Source organism: Trichosurus vulpecula, chromosome 3 (assembly GCF_011100635.1).
Source record: "Trichosurus vulpecula isolate mTriVul1 chromosome 3, mTriVul1.pri, whole genome shotgun sequence".
NCBI lineage: Eukaryota > Metazoa > Chordata > Mammalia > Diprotodontia > Phalangeridae > Trichosurus > Trichosurus vulpecula.
The window spans coordinates 61,191,815-61,212,320 of NC_050575.1; the positions used below are offsets into that span (position 1 = coordinate 61,191,815).

General features: G+C 46.3%; 1 protein-coding gene across 1 annotated transcript in view; it reads right to left on the bottom strand.

Annotated features, from left to right (window-relative positions):
- The window catches only part of SPARC (secreted protein acidic and cysteine rich), a 75,051-nt gene that overhangs the window by 11,486 nt on the left and 43,059 nt on the right, over positions 1-20,506 (bottom strand). Inside the window, exons 3-4 of the mRNA XM_036749119.1 lie at positions 14,756-14,823; positions 2,587-2,656 (exon numbers count right to left, since the gene is read on the bottom strand). Coding sequence (XP_036605014.1) covers positions 2,587-2,656; positions 14,756-14,823 — 138 coding nt within the window. The remainder of the gene's footprint in view (positions 1-2,586; positions 2,657-14,755; positions 14,824-20,506) is intronic.

Below are 20,506 nucleotides of genomic sequence, written 5' to 3' on the forward strand. Positions count from 1 at the left end.
GTAGTCCTTAGTCCTATCTAACCTTCTCCATACAACACCATGAATGTGTTGGGGAATGCCAAGAAGAGGATGCAGGGACATTAGTGATGCTGAATCTGCCTCTGTCCCCTCCTACCTGACTGGGGAGAGGTAAGACTCTTATGAGGAGTGTCTAGACGGTACAGTGGACAGATTACTGGACTTGGAGTCAGGAAGATGTGAGTATGAATTCTGCCTTTTACACTTAACTAGCTCTGTGATCCTGGGCAAGCCAGTTAACCACTCTCTGCCTTACTTTCTCCATCTATGAAATGAAACAAATAATAGAATCTGCTTCCCAACGTTGTTATAATGATCAAGCAATTTGCAAACCTTAAAAGTGATAAATAGATGAACGCTACTAATGAGAGAATGGATGAAAAGGGGCTTTGGAAAGTTAAAAGCACTTTATAGATGTGAAGTGTTCTTTAATGGGAATTTGTTCCTTTGTGGCATCCATATTTGTGGGAATGGGCACTTGAGTCTGACACACCCTTCCTGGGCATTTGGCTTTGAGGATGAAGATGATGATGATGAGGATATCATGACATGGTCATCTCTTGTTTAAAGGGGTGCTTCACACTCCTGGCTCAAATTTGCCTAAAATCTGAGGACAGCCCATTGAAGGAGGACAAAAATGAAGGGTTGAAAGTCTGGCCTAGAAGGTTGCTTCATTCTGGTTGGTTTACCTAGACCAGGGTGGGGAACCTGTGGGCTCGAGGCCACATATGTTCCTCTAGGTCCTCAAGTGCAGCCTTTTGTTTTGGATTCCATCAAAGGGCCATACTTGAGGACCTAGAGGACCACATGTGGCCTTGAGGCCACAGGTTTCCCACCCCTGACCTACATTATGAGCTATTTCCAACTGCCAAGTATATGACCAGGACCCCAGTCCCATGATTTCTTCTGTAGTAGTTGTAATAATTTTCATAATAAATGCTTTAAGGTTTAGTTAGTACAAGTATTATTATCTTCAATTTACAGATAAGGAAACTGAGGTCCAAAGAAGGGAAGGGATGTGTCCAGGGGTGCATAGCTAGGGAAAATCAGAGCCAGGACTGGGCCTCAGATGGTCTGCCTCCAAGTCCAGTGACGTTTCCAAATGGCCTCTCTTACACCTCCCCTGATCCCACTTCCCATTTGGCCTGTGAGCATCACTCCCCTCCCCCTCACTCCTCATTGCTGATATCTGTAGTCCTGGGTTATGGAAAGGAAATCTGGTTAATCTGCCTTCCTCAGAAGAGGACCGGTGGGTGGGAAAAGAGAGTCCTTGGAGACCCACGTACAGATGGAGAATCATTCTCACACAAGCACGCCAGGAAAAATCAATCTCACAGAGGCCACTTGAGAATCCACCCCTTAGGAAATAAACAGTCATCAGGCTGTTCCTCAGCTCCAGCTGCAGCCCCTGCTTTGGCAGGGCTCAGTCACACCAGGTGAGGGCATTCCTGCCATTAAACAGACTAGGAACCTTGGACCCAGGAAGGTTCAAGTGATTTACCTAAGGCAGGGGCTGGTTCTTAAGCAGGAACTTGTTTTATTTTTAATATTTTAAAACTGTTTTACAATGTAATTGGTTTTCTTTGCAATCCTATGTATTTTATGCATTTAAAAAGATTATTCTGAGAGGGTTTCCATAGGTTTCACCAGCCTGCCAAAGCAAACAGTGACATAAAAAAGGTTAAGAATTCCTGGTGTAAGGGGACATGGATTACTAATGACAAAGCTGAGACTTACGTTCCCTTTCTCTAGGACTCCTCCCACTACATCTCAGAGACAGAGAGGGAGGGAGGAAGGGAGAAAGGGGGAGAGAGAGAGAGGGAGGGAGGAAGGAAGAAAGGGGGAGAGAGAGAGAGAGAGAGAGAGAGAGAGAGAGAGATAGTCAGAGTCAGGAAGACATAGGTTTAAATCTAGCCCCAGATACTACACTGGCCAAGTCACATAAATGTTCTGTGCCTCAGTTTCCTCATCTGTAAAATGGGAAAGTTGGATTTTATGGCCTCTGATCCCACAATCCTTCATGGTAAGGAGGTGGCCCAGGGTTCTCCAAGGCTGTACTCAATGGAGTACAAATTCTGGTAGGTTTTTACCAAGATGGAAAAGCTTCTAAGTGTGGGCTAAGTGAAAGGCTGTCTGTCATGAATTCTGAGTTCAGAGAGTGTCATCAATAGACCGGCCACAAGGTCATGAATGTTTTGGCCACAACAATTCTCAAAGTCTTTGAGGAGCTACTACACTCAGTGGAAGGAGTGCTCAGAATGATGGAATCGCAGCTCACTGGAGGGTTGGATATATTTCTAAGGTCATACGTATGGTGGATTTGGAGTCAAACCTGGGTTTAAAATCCTGGCTCTGCCACTTGCTACCTGTGTGACCTTCGGCAAGGCAACTAAAATCTTTGTGCCTCAGTTTCTTCAACTGTAAAATGAAAGCCAGACTGTGTATCTAGTACAAGATGGTGATGGGATCCTTCTCTTCAGGGATCTTATGGAAGGGGAGTAGAGACTGGAAGCCCTAAAGCCAATGACAAAGAAAACAGTTCTGTGGCTAAGGAGATGTAATACTTACAGGTGCTGCTAGTGCCCTGCCTGCCAGGCAAAGGACAAAGAAAATCCAGGCCCTCATGGTGCTAGCGACCCTGTGTGGGAGAAAGAAAACAATAATTGAGTCAGTGGGAGACCTTGAGTTGTGTGGGGGGGTCCTCCTCATTACTGAATCTCCATTCAGGGAGCACTCAACCTGCCCCCTGCCCCCCGCCCCCCAATCACCACACACTGGAAGGCATCATCTAGGAGCTTTCAGAAGTTTTGGGAAATTCACTTTAACTCAATAATACTGTGTGGGGAATACAGGAAGGGTGGCGGCGTCTACGGCGTCTGAACTTGTCTCTAGCTTAGATTCTACAATTCATTCTTCTCTCTCTTCCCTGTCTTCCTTCCCCCCCGCCTTCCTTTCATCTTCCTTCCTTTCTTTCTTCTTTTTCTTGTTTCTCCCTCCCTTGTCTCTCTGAGTCCCTCACGATACAACCCCTACACTTTTCCCCTTCTTACTGCTGTCCCCACATACAACTCAAAACTTCTTCCTACCAAGCCTTCCTTTCTTGCTTAGGCATCCTTTTTATGTATCTCCTCACCTCTCTCACACACATTCTCTTTACCCATTTCTTGAATGCACACGGACTTCAGTTCTCCTACACTCTCCCTCTCACACGTATACTAGATTTCTCCTCCTTTTGCACATGCTCATCCTACACGTCTCCATAACATGATTCATTCTTTCCCCTTCACACACACGCTAAAATTCTCCCATCTCTTTTCTTACTCTCTTCTCTATACAAACAATCCTTGTAGTATTGCCTTTAACCGCTCCCCCCATCTCTTCTCACATATACCTGTCTTCTTTGACAATACGCAGTATATTCTCCCCCTCCCTGCTGTCTCAGGGTCTCTTTCACACACCCATTCACACACACACACACACACACACACACACACACCCACCCACCCACCCCCCTACATCATTCACCCACCCCCAACCCAAGATGATGGCCTGCACTAAATCCTGGGTTGGCCAATCTCTTCCCAGGAGGTTGTGTTAATCAGAGAAAATGAGATCCAGACCCCAAAACAATGAATGCTGGGTTCCTGAAAAATGACCCAACCTTTTTTAAGGAGGGAAAAAATGTTCTTGAACTTCCACAGAGACTCTGCCATGTGGCACATCATGCCTGAATTTAATTTTCTTTTTATCCCCCTGCCTCCCAGAAAAATGAAGCAATTGTTTCCATTTGAGACCTAGAATGTCCTTGGCCCCCACGATAATTCTGAGAGCTCACATTATGTGTCACTTTAGGGTTTTGACAAAGCACATTCCTCCTAACCATGTAAAGACTTTATTCTCTGGAACCTTGGGTTCTAGGCTACTGCACATCTTTTTGGGCTTTCTGACCACAGAACCTAGCAGAATGAGGGAGGTCACAGTCACCTCAGAACATAAACAGTGAGATATTTATTAGCCCTTCATAACTCACATTCCTTATAGTCTTTTATGATTCTTATGCTGATCCTGTGAGGGAATTGAGTATTATCCCCATCTTACAGAGGCAAAAACTGAGTCCCAGAGAAATATCTTATAGAATTTGGAGCAGGAAAGGACCTTAGAAATCACCTGGTCCAAATTCCAGTGTCATATAAACTTTTTGAGGGTAGGAACTGCACCATGACTTATCCCCAGCACCCAGCACAGTGCCTTGTATACAGTAGGCATTTAATAAATATTTGTTGAATGAATGAATTTTATGGATAAGGAAATTGAGGCCCAGAGATGTGAAGTGACTTCTCTAAACTATTAAGTATGTCATATCCCTATTAAATTGAAGAAGCAGGATTTGAACCCATGTCTTGTGACTCTAGGGCTGGTGTTCTTTTCACCACACTGTGCTGCTTCTGATCTAGCATCACACAGTCGGTATCAGAACAGGGACTCAAACCCAGGGCTTGCTACTAACTTGTGTTGCCTTTACAGTCTCTGTGTTCATGACCTGCCACATCTTCCACTCTCGCACATGGATTTAGGATCTGGGAGATGCCCTAAGTCTGTCATTGTCTGGGCCCTGATGACTTGGGATTTCTGGAACCTCTTTTCCCCCTCACACAGATCAGGGCTTGTCTAATCAGGATTCAAGATGGAAAACTTCCCTTCCTCCTGCTAGTTGGCATGTGGCTTTACGCAAACGAACCAGTGAAACTCTATCAATGAAAGGGTTGTCTGAGTTTGTTTGAAGGCAATCAGTTAGAAGCCAGACTGCAGCTGGAAAATATCATCCCTGTGCCTCCAGGAGAGGCAATTGTGTCATCAGGACGGATCCCAGCCTGGACTGGAAATTTACCATACTGCTTTGAACAAGGGCCGCCACTGGACAGAGGCTGCGTGTCTAAAATGAGATCTCTTTGAAAGGAAAAAGAAATAAATAAATAGATGGTTATGCACTGAAAAATAACAGATTATAGGTGGCAGCCAGAAGTAGGAGGTGGAGTTGGGAGGAAGTACCAGTAATAGGTTACAGGTCTGGGAGTTGGACAGAGTAAATATTTCCTGAGTCTGTTTCTGGGCAGAGGTCCTGTGTACCTCTCAGGCCACTGAAAGGGTTTATCTGTCAGCCAACAGGTTCTGTCTCAGTATCTTCCTGCCCTCCTATCTGGATGGTAGCCCTTCCTCTCTCCCCAACGTGGCCAGAAGAGAAGGGTATTCAAGGCTATATACTGGCTTCAAGGCAGAATCCTGGTCAGTGTTAAGGTACATGAGGACTTGGTTTGGGGCTGAAAGCTGAACGAGCAGGTTTATTTGCCACCTCCCCCTGAAGGAGTGCTCAGATCTGAGAGAGGATGGCTGGGGGTATGACTAGGAGCCCCTCAAGTCAGGAAGATCTGGGGGAATGGCCAGGATTACAGAGAACCAAGGTACTATACTACCCCTTTCCCGTGGAAGTAAAGTTTTGAATCCTGGGTGCCGAATTAGATTGTTGGCCCCATCTCTAAGAAACAAATAAAAATGGTTAAAAGAGAGAAACAATGTGGAATAGTTTGAAACACGATAGGCTTCAGACACTGTATGACCTTGGACCAATCCCTTCCTCTCTCTGGGCAGAAGATCCCTCTAACTATAAAAGAGGTGTCTTTGGTACATCACCTAAGGTAGCCATCAAAATTCCCTGGTGGGTTGGGTGAGGCGTTTTTGTATCTTGTTATGGCCTAAATGTTGATCTCTGTCCACTTATAGAAAGGTACACAGTTCTGCAAATGATCCAATGGTCCTTGCCCAAAAATAGGGAACTATGAAAGGACCTTTCAAAACCAACCAAAGTGTCAATATACGCAGAAGGCAGTCTGCACCAATGCAAATGTTAACTTACCTCTGCTGCAGGCCAAGGAGAATAAACAAAGCAAGGGATGGTGAGAGGGAAGCTTATGAAACAAGCTGTCCTTGTAGGACAAGCAAGCTTTGAGAAGTGTCAGTGCCCTTTCCATCAACTGGGACCAGAGAGCAAAGCTAACTTCTTGTTTCACAGAGTATTTTCCTGGGTGCATAGCTACAACCCCTTTCTCTTCCTTCCCTCCTCCCACAACTCCTCCCTGGAGGACTCTGCAGGATGCTTAGGAAACCCTCAAGAGAAAGCTCCAGAAAGGCCGAGGTGTCCTCCCAGACTCCTGTGACAGCCCAGAGGGAGAGTGGGGGCCGAATGGTAATGATGGTGCCTCTAGAGTCTGAATACAGGGGACAAAGACTCACACATCTCTCCCCACTAGGGTATAACCTGCTAAGTCCAATAGGCCCACCCAGGGCATTTTAGTTGCCCTTAAAATAGATGGTCTACATTTCTGGATATGTCTAACGTGGGAAATTTGTTGTGCATATTTGTTAAGAGTTCTGTTTTTCTTCTCTTTTTTCCTAATAAGAGAGAAAAGACTGAGGTGGGAGAGTGAGAAAATAAACTGTTGTTAACTGAAAATTTTTTTTAAAGATAGATGGTCAAATCTGACCTATCAGTTGCGCCCAACCTTATTAAATAATCCCTCTCATATTTTAAAGCCCTTTATACTTTCCAACATATATCTTCATCGTCTCATTTGTTCCTCAAATTCTGTGAGAAAAGGGATTACTCTTTCTACTTTATAGGTATGGAAATGAATGCCCAGAAAGGGGAAATTACTTTGTAGGGGTTACATGGTTACATTAAAGCTAGAACTAGAACCTAGGTCTTGTGCTTCCCAGTACAACTGGATGCTGCTTTTACATTCCTAGTTCTCTCACAGACAAGAACCCATCACAGAACTTCCAAACTGGAAGAGACCTCGGAAGCATCCAGTCCAACCTGTACCTGAACAGGAATCCTCACTTTAGCATCCTTGATAGGGATCAACCTTTTGTTTAAATAGCTCCAGTGATGGGAAACTTGCTACTTTGAAAGGAATACCATTCCACTTTTGGACAGGTCTAATTATTAGAAAGCTTTTCCTAATATGGAGTTGAAATCTGCTTCCCTGAAACCATTACCCCACTGGTCCCAGTTCTGCCTCTCAGGGCCAAGAAAAACAAGCCTAATCCCTCTTCCCCATGACAGTCCTTCAGATATCTGAAGATAAGAATCATCTCTGTGTCCTCTCCTCAAGGTTACACATCCTCTATCTCTCATGCACAAGCTGAACATTTCTTCAAGGGCAGAGAACAGTACTGCTGTGGGACCTGGTAATGTTAGATGTGGACCTATGTTGTGGTCCCGTCTCTGCCACTGATTTATCGTGTGACCTTGTACAAATCATTCCTCCTTTCTGGGTCTCTGTTCTCTACCTACTGGTGTAACATCCTTAAGGGAAGGGACTTGGTAAGTTTTGTCACCGTATCCCTTGGCTGAAATAGCACTTTGAACATAATAGATGCTCAATAAGAGCTTAGTGAATTGGACTAAACTGAATTGAACTGAGGAGCTTGACAGAGGTTAGAAGCTGATGGAAGGGAGGCATACGCTGACACACCACTGCCAGGCATTTCCCTTGGCGTGGTGGCAGCAGAAAGCAGACAGTCCTCAAAGCCAGAACCCCCACTCTCTTCCCGTCCTGTTCTGAACACCAAGTCCCTTCCTCTGGCTTTGTTTGTTCTAGAAGCTTCTGAAAGACCTTCCTTACTGCCAACAACACTGGAAACTGAGATCACTCAGTCTTCTCAGGACTGGCCTTAGGGATGGAAAAGAACGGCTAAATTGGTTGGACCTTTCTACTCTTCCACTTCACCCCTTCATAAGCAAGGAGCGGCTCTTCCCCAGACACTTGGATAGGACATGGACCAGCTCCTGGGAGAAAAGAGAAGGGGAGGTCTGGTCATCTGTCTGGTCCTCAGCACCAAGACAGAAAGAAGAAACTGTTCCTCTGGCTATGAAGGAGGTTATGGAGGCAAGGGTCTGTCTATCTCTCTAGCACAAAAGAGCGCAGTCCCAAAGGATGAGGGTCTGGGCTCCTTAGCCAAGGTCAAGTCTGTAAGCTCTAGTCATGTGGTTTGGAGGGAGACTATGGAAATTCAAATAGTTCTACCCAATAAACAAACTTTACCCCACAGAAATGGGAAAATAAATCTGAAGGGTCAACACCACCACTAAAAAAATATCAGGCCCTGCAGAAAGACCACCACTAGTCTCTTTCATTATGGGTACCATTAGGACATTGAGTCAGCTTCTCCAGGCCCCACAGGTTGTCCTATTCGAAACTGGCCCTGCAGAGTCCTTACAGGCTTGTGTCTAAGGCAGTAGGATGCCTTAAAGAATCCCAAACTGGGAATCAGGGAATCTGAGCTTGACCTACTCCCACTTGGCTACAAAACTTTAGGCAAGCCAGTTCCCTTCACTGGGGCCCAATATCCCCATCTGTCAAACAGAATAGAACCTGCCCTACTAGGGTTACTATGAGACAACAGATATGAGAGCTTCAATCAGTATAAAGGAGACATAATTGAGTATAGATCAATCAGAAACTCTTGGAAAGACCCTAGCCTATCCAGACATATTGGGGAACAATCTATTATAATTTGGGCTGGGGGGAGTATCCTATTTCTGGGAAGCAAGTAGATTTTGCATCTACCCCTAGAAAAATGAGGTTCAGTGCCTCTTGTTGGCATTACAAAGATAGTTGGGCCATCCTTGTTGTGACTTGACTTGGGTTTGGGCCAGCCATCTTGGCTGAACCATTTCATAGTTGGGCTTCTCTATAGTGGCAGAACTTCTCTCAGGGAAATCAAGGGACTAAATAGAAGCAAGTGACCCTGAAACTCAGGAACAGTGGCTCTTGGGAAGCACAGGGCCAGCTCCCCTGATGGAAGATGGAGCTGAAGCACAGAACTGAAGCTGGTTACATAAGCCTCCCCCTTCAGATGCCCCATTAGTAATGGGAGAACAGAATAGACAGGCACAGGGGAGGGGCCCATAATTATTCTCTGGCTCCCCCTGGAGGCCAGACTCAGGACAACAGCCTGAACAAAAAAGACAGCCTAGGATTCATAGGAGACCTTAGGGATCATGCAGTCCAGGCCCGTCGTTTTACAAAGGAGAAAACCGAGAGGTTTAAGAGTATTTGAAACAGGTCCTCTGCCTTCCCATGGACCCTTCCAGGCTACAGGACCATTCCTAGGTCCTTGTTTTCCGAGCCCTTCTGCTGCCTTCTTGCTCCTGTCCCCTAGCCCCCACCTTTTATACCACCTAGTGAGCTCCCTTCCTCCACTCGGTCAAAAAACAAAATAGTTCCCACTAACATGTGAATTTGGGTGGCTTACCTAAAGGAACTGTAGGAATTTTAGGCAGGCTAGGCATGGGGAGATATGTTAGGCAGTAATGTATTTGGGGACCTCTTAATGATAAGTCCTAGTTCTATAGCACTTAAAGCTTTACAAAGCGATTTCCCCACAATGATAGAAAATGAAATTGAAGCTCAGAGAAGATGTGACTTGCCCAAGGCCACGTAGAACAGGTATTAAATGCTAGAGCCTTGACCCCAAATCCAGTACTCTTTGAACCATGCCAGGTGGCCAGAAGTAATATCAGCCTCAGAGTCCTATATGAGGAATCAGGAAACCCAGGTCCTAGTTCCAGCTCTATCGTTAACATACTGTATGACCTGGGACAAGTTACTTCTGCTCTTTGGGTCTATGTCCTTCTTTACAAAAAGAGGGCTTGGATTAGACTGAGCTGAAAGGTCCTTTCCAGATCTAAAACTGTTGCTTAGAAAAATCTGCTAAGTATTTATTTTCCAAATAAGCCTTTTATGTGTGTCCCAGGACAGAACTGAATGAAAATGGGGAGGGGAAGGCTGAGGAGTGGAAAAACAGCAGCCTTGGGTCAACAGCCAAAGTCACCAGAAAACCTAGGGACTAAGAAGAGCATTTAACACTATTCCCCACCCTCACTCTCCCTAAGTGAGACTGGGAGGGGACCTCCAAGGGTTCAGACCTGGACCTTTGGATTATTCCGAGAAGAAAGGTCCCAAAGATGGATCTAGCTTGCCAGAGCCAATGGGGAGGTTACTATGGATGAGACGCCCCTAAATAGGCTGGCTCCAGCCCCAGCTTCAGCAAGACCACAACACAAGCAAACAACACTTGATGGGTTTCTTTCTTTCCATCCCTGAACCAAGCCAGTCTCTCCAATAGGGCTCTCCTGGTCGCCAGGTTGTTTGTATAGAAACGGGACCAAGCTCAGTCCCAGATGTTGACATCTGTAATCGAACAGGGAGGTGAGGCATGGAGTTGGTTTCCTGTCCAGCCTGCCTCCCCTTAGAGAGTTGAGAACACTGTTTTTCTAACTAATTTCAGTTAGTTCATAGCTTGACCGGGGGCAGGAGTTCGGTGGCCCTTCTAAGCCATCTGTTATACAGTGAAGTTCCTTCATTTTCTCCTTCCAACTTCTTCCATGTTTCGAAAGAAAAGATTAGGTATTAGGAGACAAGAGGGGTATGGTGGGAAAGAGCACTATAATTAGAGTGAGGGGATTGGGGTTCAAATCCTGGTTTTGCTACTTACTACCTATGTGATTTCTGGCAAGTTACCTTTTCTCTTTGAGCCTCAGTTTCTTCACCTGTAAAATGATCAGGTTGGATTAAGTTCCTTCCACCTTTAAATCTGTGATCCTCACTAACTCTATGATGCTCACTGTCCTCCCAAACTGCTGCCCAAAGTCATGAGATCCAGGAATGGATCTACTACTTAGAAGCTGCGTGCTCCTGGATAAAGCATGTCCCCATCCTGGGCCTCAACTCTAGCTCTACCTTCCTCGAGGGCTTGTGGATATGAGGATCAAATGAAATAGTGTTAAATGACAGTCTTTATGATTATCATCATTAATGTCCTTCAGATGACCAAGAGGACAATTTACCTGAGGAATACTGTGAAAACCTATGAGAATGATTCCCCCAGAAGGCAAATGCCCCAAATAACTGGGGAATAGGTGCTTACACTTTTTTGGGGGGAGTAAAGAAAGTGGCAGGCCAGACATCATGGCGGGTGTGACTGGGCTGGAACTCAGGAAACTTGGGTTCCAGCCTGACGCTGACCTGTGATGTGGTCCTGCACAAGTCCCTTACATGCCCTGGGCCTCAGTCTCCCCTCCTGTTTTCCCATTCCAGTAGAATGTGTCTGGAGTGCAAAGACTGTTTTTCATTTTGTCTTTTTGTTGTTGTTTAGTCATTTTCAGTCATTTCTCACTCTTTGTGGCCCCATTTGGAGCTTTCTTGGCAGAGATACTGGAGCGGTTCACCATTTCCTTCTCTGGCTCAATTTACAGATGAGGAAACTGAGGCAAACAGGGTTAAGTGACTTGCCCAGGGTCACACAGCTAGTGAGTGTCTGAGGCCAGATTTGAACTCAGAAACATGAGTCTTCCTGACTTTGTCTTTATGTCTTATATAAAGCCTTCCATGTGGTAGGTGGTTTAATAAAAGAATATTGGATAGATGAATGGATGAAGGGATTAGACTAGAAATCTCTAAGGTCACTTCCAGCTCTGACGCTCCACGTTCAGACATTCTGTCTGTCCATTCTAGCCCTAATATTTTATGTTCAGTGTTCCAAGGTCTCTTCTAGCTCTAATAGTCCATGTTCTAAAGCCCAGGCCCACTCTGATATTCTATGTCCTGAGAACCCTGCCAGTTCTAATATTTTATGACCTCTGTGATGTAAGTGAATAGCTTGTTAAGTGTAAAAACCTGCCCATCCTGCTCCAAGGAGCTCCTTCAAAAATATATAGCTACAAAATATACACATGAATGCACACACTCCCCTTGTCCCAACGGGGCGTGCTTGCTAAGGGAGGACCATGCTTTCCTGTCCTGGAATCCCAGCTCCCTCTAATTCTAGTGTGCTTGGGGCCTGGAATACCACAAAGTGGTTCTTTTTATGGCCCTGCTAAAGCAAGGGCCACAAGAAACCTCAGTTCTGGGGAAAAGAACAGTTGAGTAAAAGTGTAAATCTCTGGGTCTGCCCTGCTGAGAATTCTAGAGGGGCTTTAAGCAGGGAGGGGGCTCAGCCTCTGGCCACGGGGAAAGAGCCCAAGGAGGGAAGAGGCTCTATGACTGGAGAAAAGAAAAATACCTAGGCTCTTACTCGCCCTCTTTATTTGGGATCTATTTTCTACTGAATGATATGTTAGTGTGTGATCTCTGAGTTTTTGTTTCTATGGTTCATTTCTATATGCATGGGCATCTGTATATGCATATATATGTATCTGTATGTATTTGGTTGTTGCTGTGTCTTCTTATGTCTTTGGGTGGTCTTTATATTTAGGTGTGCATGTATCTAAGACTCTTCCAAAGAGATTCCCAGACCTTCCTTTATTCTGTTCTTCAACTCCTGTTTATCCAGAATTTATTCAGGACAGGCAAACAGTTCCCACTGGGAGAAGTGCTCCCTCTCACAAATAAAGCATTTAACTACCAGGCTCTTTATTCATGTCCAGAGCGACCCATGTTTAATTTAAACCAGCTCTCCCTAACAAAGTGGGTACATGGTACTTGGGGACTAGGGTGGGAGAATTGAGGCAGAGAAAGAGAAGGGCCTGGAGGGGCAACTTGGGCCCACATCTGGAGGCTAGCCAGAGGAACAAGCCACAGAGAGCTTTGGGATGTTCTGGAAAAGAAGGGGGAGGCCCTCACAAAGTGTTCCCAACCTCCGCCTCCCTGGGAGGTCTGCCTCACACCTCCCTTAGACCAAGAGACCCTGAAAAAAGGTTACCATGGCAACATACATTCCTCTGAGCCTGAGTCATGGCGAGGAGAGATTTTTCAGTGGGTGGAAAAAGTTTCAAAAGTAGGTTCCCTCACCCCTTGGTGGCCTCCCCCCAACCACACGCAACTCCCCCTCCCCTCCAACCTCCCAGCCTCTGTCGATGTGGCAGACAATGGCGGTGGTTAACTCTTTCCACCATGAACGTTCACTTCCACCCCAAACTCCTTGGCCCTCTAGCGGTCCCTCCCTCCCTCCCTCCTCTTTTAGGAGAAGGAACAATTGGCATGGCCTTTACTCAGATACTCCCAATACTGAGAGAAAAACCAGCTCCAGAATCTGGCACCATTCCCTCCAAGGGCACCGCTGCCCATACCATTGCCCTGGGGCAGTGTTTCCGGGAGCAAGCGGTTTGTGTTTAACTGGTTCCCTCTGGCCAGTGAAATCACAGATGCGGTTTACATAAGAATAATAACAACATTTCATATTTCCTTACAGTTTCCCAAAGGGCTTTCCTCACCACAGTCCTGGGAGGCTGATCCCGCAAAGCTTCATCTCTTCATCTTGAAGGCACACAGCCTCACCATGAGTGAGGCTCATAGAGGGGAACTGACTTACCCAGAGTCATACGGCATCAGAACCAAGGTTCAAACCCAAGTCTCCTGGCTCCCTGGCCAAAGAGCTTTACATTACACAGCCTCTTCCTTACCCCAAGCCCACATTTTGTCCTCAGTCTCCTTCAAGAAGAAACTGCAGCTAAGAGGAGGCAGGTATTTGGACCCGAAAGGAACTTACAAGGTGATGGTGTAGGGTTTTACTGGGCAGAGCAAGCCTGAGAAACACCCCGGTTCAGGGCCAACCCTTAGAACAACTAAGTGGGCACTGAAGTTAAAGTAGCCAAGTCTGTCCTTGGCAACTTCCTTCCCCTTAGGAGCCCCTCCTAGACACTGTGCTCCCCTCCCCCTCCTCATTCTGCACACTCTTCTGCAAGTGAAAAGCTCTTTCAGGCCTTGGGGTTAGTGATTTAATGTGTTACCTGGGTTGGGGGTGGGGGAGAAGGGGAGCAACAGCATTTGAAGAGAAGGAAGGACCAGGCTGGTGGCCAATATTTAACCCAGGGGAATGGATCTAATAGTAGACCTTCAGGCAGTGAGAGCCTTCTATGTATATATGTATCTGTAGCTGCAAGTATCCATATATTTGTGTGTGTATATACATATATACATTTGCATATATGCATATATATTTTGGTGGGGTGTCTTCTCAGAGCCCTTCCAATCACACTCCACCTACATCTCCTCATTTGCCAAAACCCCCTTTTTTCTGAAACTGAACGGCTAACAGAAACCTCCCCCTACACAGCTTCTCTCTTATGGAACAGGCAGCTGAACCAGTTCTCTGATGCCTCTGCACATTTGTATAGAGAGATAATTCACAGCAAAAGGGAGAGTGTATGGTACCCAGCTCGTCACTCACTCGCTCTGTGACTCAGCTAAGTCCCTTCCTCTGTGAACCTCTGTTTCCAAACCCAAAATATGAGGAAGATGGATCGGCTCCCTCAAAAGTCTGCTCTCTGATCAATGATCCTACAATTTATAGGGCAGGGGCAAGGGAGATGACGGCCCTCCACAAACCAATGGGAGAATGCTGGAGAATGGGACCTTCTGACACCCCCAGCTCCCAACTTCATAAAAGCAAACTGGTATGGATGAGTGGGAGGGGAGATGAGTACTTTGTGTGTGGTTCTGAGGGCTGAAATTCATCAGGCAGATTTCCTACCCCACCAAAGTGGCCTATGTGAAAAAGGTGTACAGAGTGCAGAAGGTTCGTGGTGCACCCAGTCTCCCCAAAAAGTGAAGGGCACACGAATCCAGCAGGAGAAGGTGTGTGAGCTGGAAAGTACTGCCTATACCCTGAGTAGGAAGCATAAATTCAGTAATGAGGAGTTCCCATAGATAAAGGAAGAAATGGGGGGGGGGCATACCTCAGTGACTGGGCAGCAAGCAGTGGAGTCAGCAGAGAGCTTCGGGCAGTCTGAAGGTCTGGAGGAATCTGGAGGGTTTAGAAGCAAGCAACAGGAAACCACTTGCAGCACTGGGCTGGGTCTCTCTTACTCCCTCCTCCTCCGTCCCGCTCCCCCTCCCCCTCCCCAAATCTGTCTCTGTCTCTCAATTCTTCTCTCTCTGTGGTGGGCTGTCCTAACTAGTCTCCCCCAACTCCGCCCTCTCTCCCTCCCTTCCTCCCTGATCTATTCTGAGCCTGCTGGACTCAAAGCAAAGTTAGACAAAATGAAGGCCACACCAATGGGAAATGGGGGGGGGAGCTGTGGCTTTTGGGGGCAGTTTCTACAGGCCAAGTAGATGATTGCCTATATATGGTGGTATTATCAGATTACCTAAGGAGGACCCCATTAGCATCTCAGGCCCCAAAGTATCACTTCAAGATAGGCAGTACCCCTCCCTATAAATTATAACTAAATTCCTCAAGTCTTCAGGAGTCCCCTAGTAAATTGCAAATATCCCTAGGCAGAAGGAGGAGTCAAGAAATCTGTACTGCCGTCCTAGGTCTGACATTAACTTGATATGTGGCACTGTGCAAGTCACTGCCTTTTTCTGGGCCTCCGTTTATTTATCTGTGTAACGAAGGGGTTGGATTGGGTGCTTTCTAAGGTCTTTTGCACAGCTCTGACAGTCTGTGATTCAGCTATTGTCTGGGGGCAGGACTAGGACTCTGTCTGTGGCTTGGATTAAAGGTTCATTCTGAGACTGGGGTCAGGGTTCAGTCTAGGACCAGGGTTTAGTGTCTTTCTATGGCTAGGATTAAGGCTTGATGTGCTCCTGTGGGACAGAGTGGGTTCCCTACCTGAAGCTAATGAAGCCCTCCAGGAAGACATCATTTTCACTCTCACTCAAACTGTCCAATCAGTTGCAAGTCTTGTGGCTTCTACCTACATACCCCTCACATCCTTTCCCTTCTCCTCACACAGCCACCAAGGTCCTTGTCACCTTAGCTGGACTATTGGAATAACTTGATTGGTCTCACTGTCCCAAGTGTCTCCCTTCTCTGTCCACCCTCCACACAGCTGCCAAAGTGATTTCCCTAATGAATAGGTTTGACTGTATCACACCCCTGCTCAATAAACTCCATTGGTTCCCTTTTACCTCTAGGATCAAATGAAAATTCCTCTGTTTGGCTTCTAAAACGCTTCAGAATTTGGTTCCAATGTAAATATATAAGCTTATTATATATTAACATCTTATTACTTTTGTACTGGCTGCTTCTCTCCTGCCAGGAACATACTCCTTCTTTACCTCTGCCTCTTAGATCTCTGATTTTCTTGAAAGGTCAATGTAAGCACCACCATCTACACAAGGCCCTTCCTTATTCCCTCAGTTACAAGTACCTTCTTTCCAAAATTATCTTATATTTATGTATTTATTTCGTATACACTTAAACAAGGTGACCTAAACGTCACTTTTGGGACACCCTGTTTATGTATATGTTGTCTCCTCTGACAGAATGGAAGCCCCTTGAGGGCAGGGATGTTTTCTTTTTTGTCTTTGTCTCCCCAGCACTTGGCATAGTGCCTGGCACATTGCTATTTGTCCTTTGTTCTTGAAGAAGACCATGACATCATAGTAAAAATTTTTTTAAAATATTGTCAATTGAATCTGGTGGTCATTTGATTTGAGTGGTATATTGTAGTGAGGACTCTCTGTCCAGTAAAATGAGTACTTAGTATGTTTGCACTTAACGTCTTTCATTCTAGAGCACAGGTTAGCAAACTTGGGAGGGCTCTTAGGATATATAACATACATTCCAGGTTGGCCAGTCCTAGAAGTGACCTCAGGTGTTACCTAGTCCAACCTCCTTACTAACGTGGCAATAGCTTTCTACATCATTCCTTACAATGTTCATATAGCTTGTTTGATCACCTGTAGGGATGGGGGAGTTCATTACCTCTCAGTTGAATCCACTCCATTGTTAGATGATTCTGTCAAGAAGTTCTCTAAAGTATAATAATCTGGCCTCTAGTCTTGCTCTACAAGGACCAGAGCTGTCACTAATAAGGTGTGTGACCTTGGGCTGGTCACTCATCCTTTCTGAGAACCTCAGTTTTCTTGTCTAGACAATGAGAGAATCTAATTCGTTGATCTCTGAGGTCTCTTCTAGCCCTGATCTTGAGTCTCTACGGGTCCTAGGTGTGTCTTCCTTAGGATGTCCATACTTATGTGCCTGCCTAAAACAAATGTACTGTGCTTTCAGAACTACTCACTGAGACTCCAGGATAGTGGGGAATGGGAGCGGGCAGGAGAAGGGGCACATGGGATCAGAGAGGGTCTGAGCATTCTCAAATTACCCAGCCCTTCCCATGATGCAGCATCTTTATCCCTGCCAGCACTCACAAAGACCTCATTGTTCATGGGGCCACTTTATCCATTGCTCTTAAAGGGGCAGGCGGCCAGCACCAAAATGAAGCAGGTGAAGTTTGACTTTGGTGCCTTTTTTTACAATAGCAGCTCTCATTTCTATACTGGTCAGTGGTTAGAAAACATTTTACTTCCATTATCTTTTTTGATCCCTCAAAAGAAGTCTTGGAAGTGGGCAGGGCAGGGTTTATTGTCCTTATGTTAAAGAGGAAGAAGCTGAAACCAGAGACATGAAGTTCTTTGTTTAAAGTCACACAACTAGGAAGAAGTGGAATCCAAGTAACCCAAATGTGATGCTTTTTCTACTGCTACAGGAGAATACCTCCCTGTATCACCTTCTCCACAGCTCTCGACAACCTCCCCCTCAAGTGCTCAGGAGGTCTCCATCCCCCAGAGGATCCCACTGAGGACCAGTCTCTTGTGTCCTGCTTCCATCAAGAGTTCACCCTCCTGTGCCCCACTCCCCTAGCCTCCCTTGCTCACCACTAAATCACTAATGAGGTCAGTGTGTAATCCCTTTGGGTGACACACTTGCATTTCCACAGGGGCCTTCTAGAATGACTGTAATGGTAGGAATTCAGAGTGGCAGGGAGAGCCCCACCACTGCACATGAAATTGGGGGACCTTTCTGTCTTCCCCCTAGTTGACTTCTTTTAAATGTGGTATCTCCCCCAAGTAGAGTGTGAAATTCTTGAGGGCAGGGACTGTCTTCCTTTTTTCTATTTGTATTCCCAGTGCTTGGCACATAGGAAGAGCTTAATTTCATTCATTCATTCAAGCCATTTTGCATAGGCCCCAGATTCAGCCGTGTGAAGCATACGCCCGATCAAAGCTGGCCTCCCCAGTATGTTTGGTCTTTAGCCAGAAATGAGTTTTTAGGTCTCCGATACATTACTATCAGATTGATATTCCCTTCTCCAGGCCTCAGTTTCCCCATTTTTAAAATGGGAATACCAATCATCCCTGCCCTACTGGGGCTGTTGTGAGGATTGAATGAATGTAGTAGAAAGAAGAGCAGGGATCAACTTTTGGCTCTTTTACTGATGACCCAAGCAAAGTCACTCTCCTTAGTCTGTGGACCTTACTTTCTTCCCCTGTACAAAGAAGGAGGCTCCTCTAAGGCCCCTTCCTGCTCTGAGAGTCTATGATTCTAGGCTCTAAACCCAGACTCTTGGATGTCTCTTAGAATACTTTCCTCCACCAGACCTCCCTCATCTTGGCCTGGGTCGAACAAACTCTGGGATGGATTGGCTTTGCCTCCTCCCTCAGCCCCCTAAGTCTCAATTATTGCAGCTGTTGGTCCTCATCCTATGAACAGACACTAATGTTTTTTTCCAGAAACTCCACACATCTGGAAAAATTTTTCTAAACCAAAGGGGAGTTGCAGAGGGAGAGAAACTTAAAACCCAGTCCTGACAACGTGGCAGCTCTTACGTGTTCCCTGATGTGGCCTGAAAGCCAAACATCTTTCCAGAGCATAGCAGCTGGGAGTTGGGTGATTACTGCCACCACTACCATCAACGTGGCAGCCTCCACTGGTGACTCAGCAGGCACGACACGGAAGGAAATTAGCGGCATTTGGAGAGGTCCTCTCCTTGGGGCTGGGGCCTGGTGGATGAACTACCTCTCTGAGTGGCCCTCAAGAGTGAAACACACCAGCTTTTCCTTTCCCCCATCATCTTCTTTGTTTCCTTCCCTACCCCCATCTTCCTGCTGGGGAACGAAAACAGACCTGTCTGAAACAGGGCTAGCCCCTTGCAAGACCAAGAAGGGAAGAAAGATTCTCTTTGGTGCCTTCAGACTCCCATTTCAGGCTTTCTCCAATCTTTGGCATCTCTTTCTCTCTGAGACAGAAGTCTACAGTTTCCTATTCACAAAACGTAGAATGTCAGAACTAAAAGGGACTTCTAAGAATGGAATGTCAGAGCCAGAAGAAACCTCAGAGCACAGGTTAAACCTGCGAGGGGTCTCAGCACATAGATGCTAGTGAAAGGGATTTAGAGATGATGGAACCAGTCTCATTTAAAAGAAGAGGAAGAGTGGGCTCAGAGAGAAGCAACATGCCCACTGTTGGTCACTATGAAATTGCAAGTGTCCAGGTGAGGAGGCGGGGGAGAGTTTTTCTTTGAAGTGGCCCACGAGAAGAGTGATCAGTTCATAAAGTGGGCTGAAGGACGCTGCTAGTAGGGAAGCCTTCATATGGCGCAGGGGAGGGAGCTGGACAACTATCTGCATTTTTATACCCTGGGAATCCCAGTAAACCGCTGGACTAGGTTATGAGGTGCCATCAGCAATCAATGACATCTTCCAGCCGATGGGCTTTATTCTTCTGTCTATCAGCACCGTGTGAAGATTTGCAGTGAAAGTCCTGGGTTTGGCACCCTTCTCCCTCATCTTCCCCTTTCTGGGCCCCAATTCTGGTGACTCTCATTAGCCGCCAGACCACAGACAAGTCACTTCATCTTGATAAGCCGGATTCCTCATCTGTGGGTTGGTGTTAGGAAGATGCTGTGTTAACTGCTATAGAGCAGTCATTATTATTATCACCAGCAACTAAAGTCTTACTGCAGACTATGACAGCTAGTGGAAATGGAGGCCCAGTGCATGAAACACAGGATAGGCACCAGAATCGGGGCCCTGAGAGGGGAAGATGAGGTTGAAGAGTGCCAAAAATGAGCTTCACTGCTTTCACAAACAGCCCTGGAGATCTCAGCTCAGCAGCTGGAATTCATCTGCTTTAGGAACCTTTCTGACCCACTGTTGCCCTGATGCACAGAGTAGTAAATCTCCCTTTTCTAACGGCCCAGCTGCTGCAGCAGGGACCTGCTGTGATTACATACTCTTTTCTGGGCTCTGTAAGATGCAGCAGACCAGTTAGGAACTTGTAGGCTTCCTCTTCCCTTCTGCTTTCTCCCGTCCACCATTTCTTCTTTCCCCTCTTCTGTTCCAGCCTCTCCTCTCTCCATTCTCCCTCTTCTACATTTCTCTTCTCCCTTTGCAACCTTCCCCCCTCTCCTTCCCCTTTCTTTTTATTCTTCCTCGATCAACTCTCACCTTTTTTATACAGAGTCTCCCCATCTTGCCCAGGATGGAAGTGCAGTGGTCACTCATCCCCCAGCCCACTGTTGATCAGTCAGGGAGAGTTAACCTGTTCCCTTTTATGACTGGGTTGGTTGGCCCCCCCTTAGGCAGCCTGGTGACCCCCTGCTCCTAGGGAGGGGGGGTCACTATATTGATGCCGGACTTAGTGTGGACACCCAATAGTCTGCTGCAGAACTCCCCAGTTTAAGTGATCCACCAGCTCC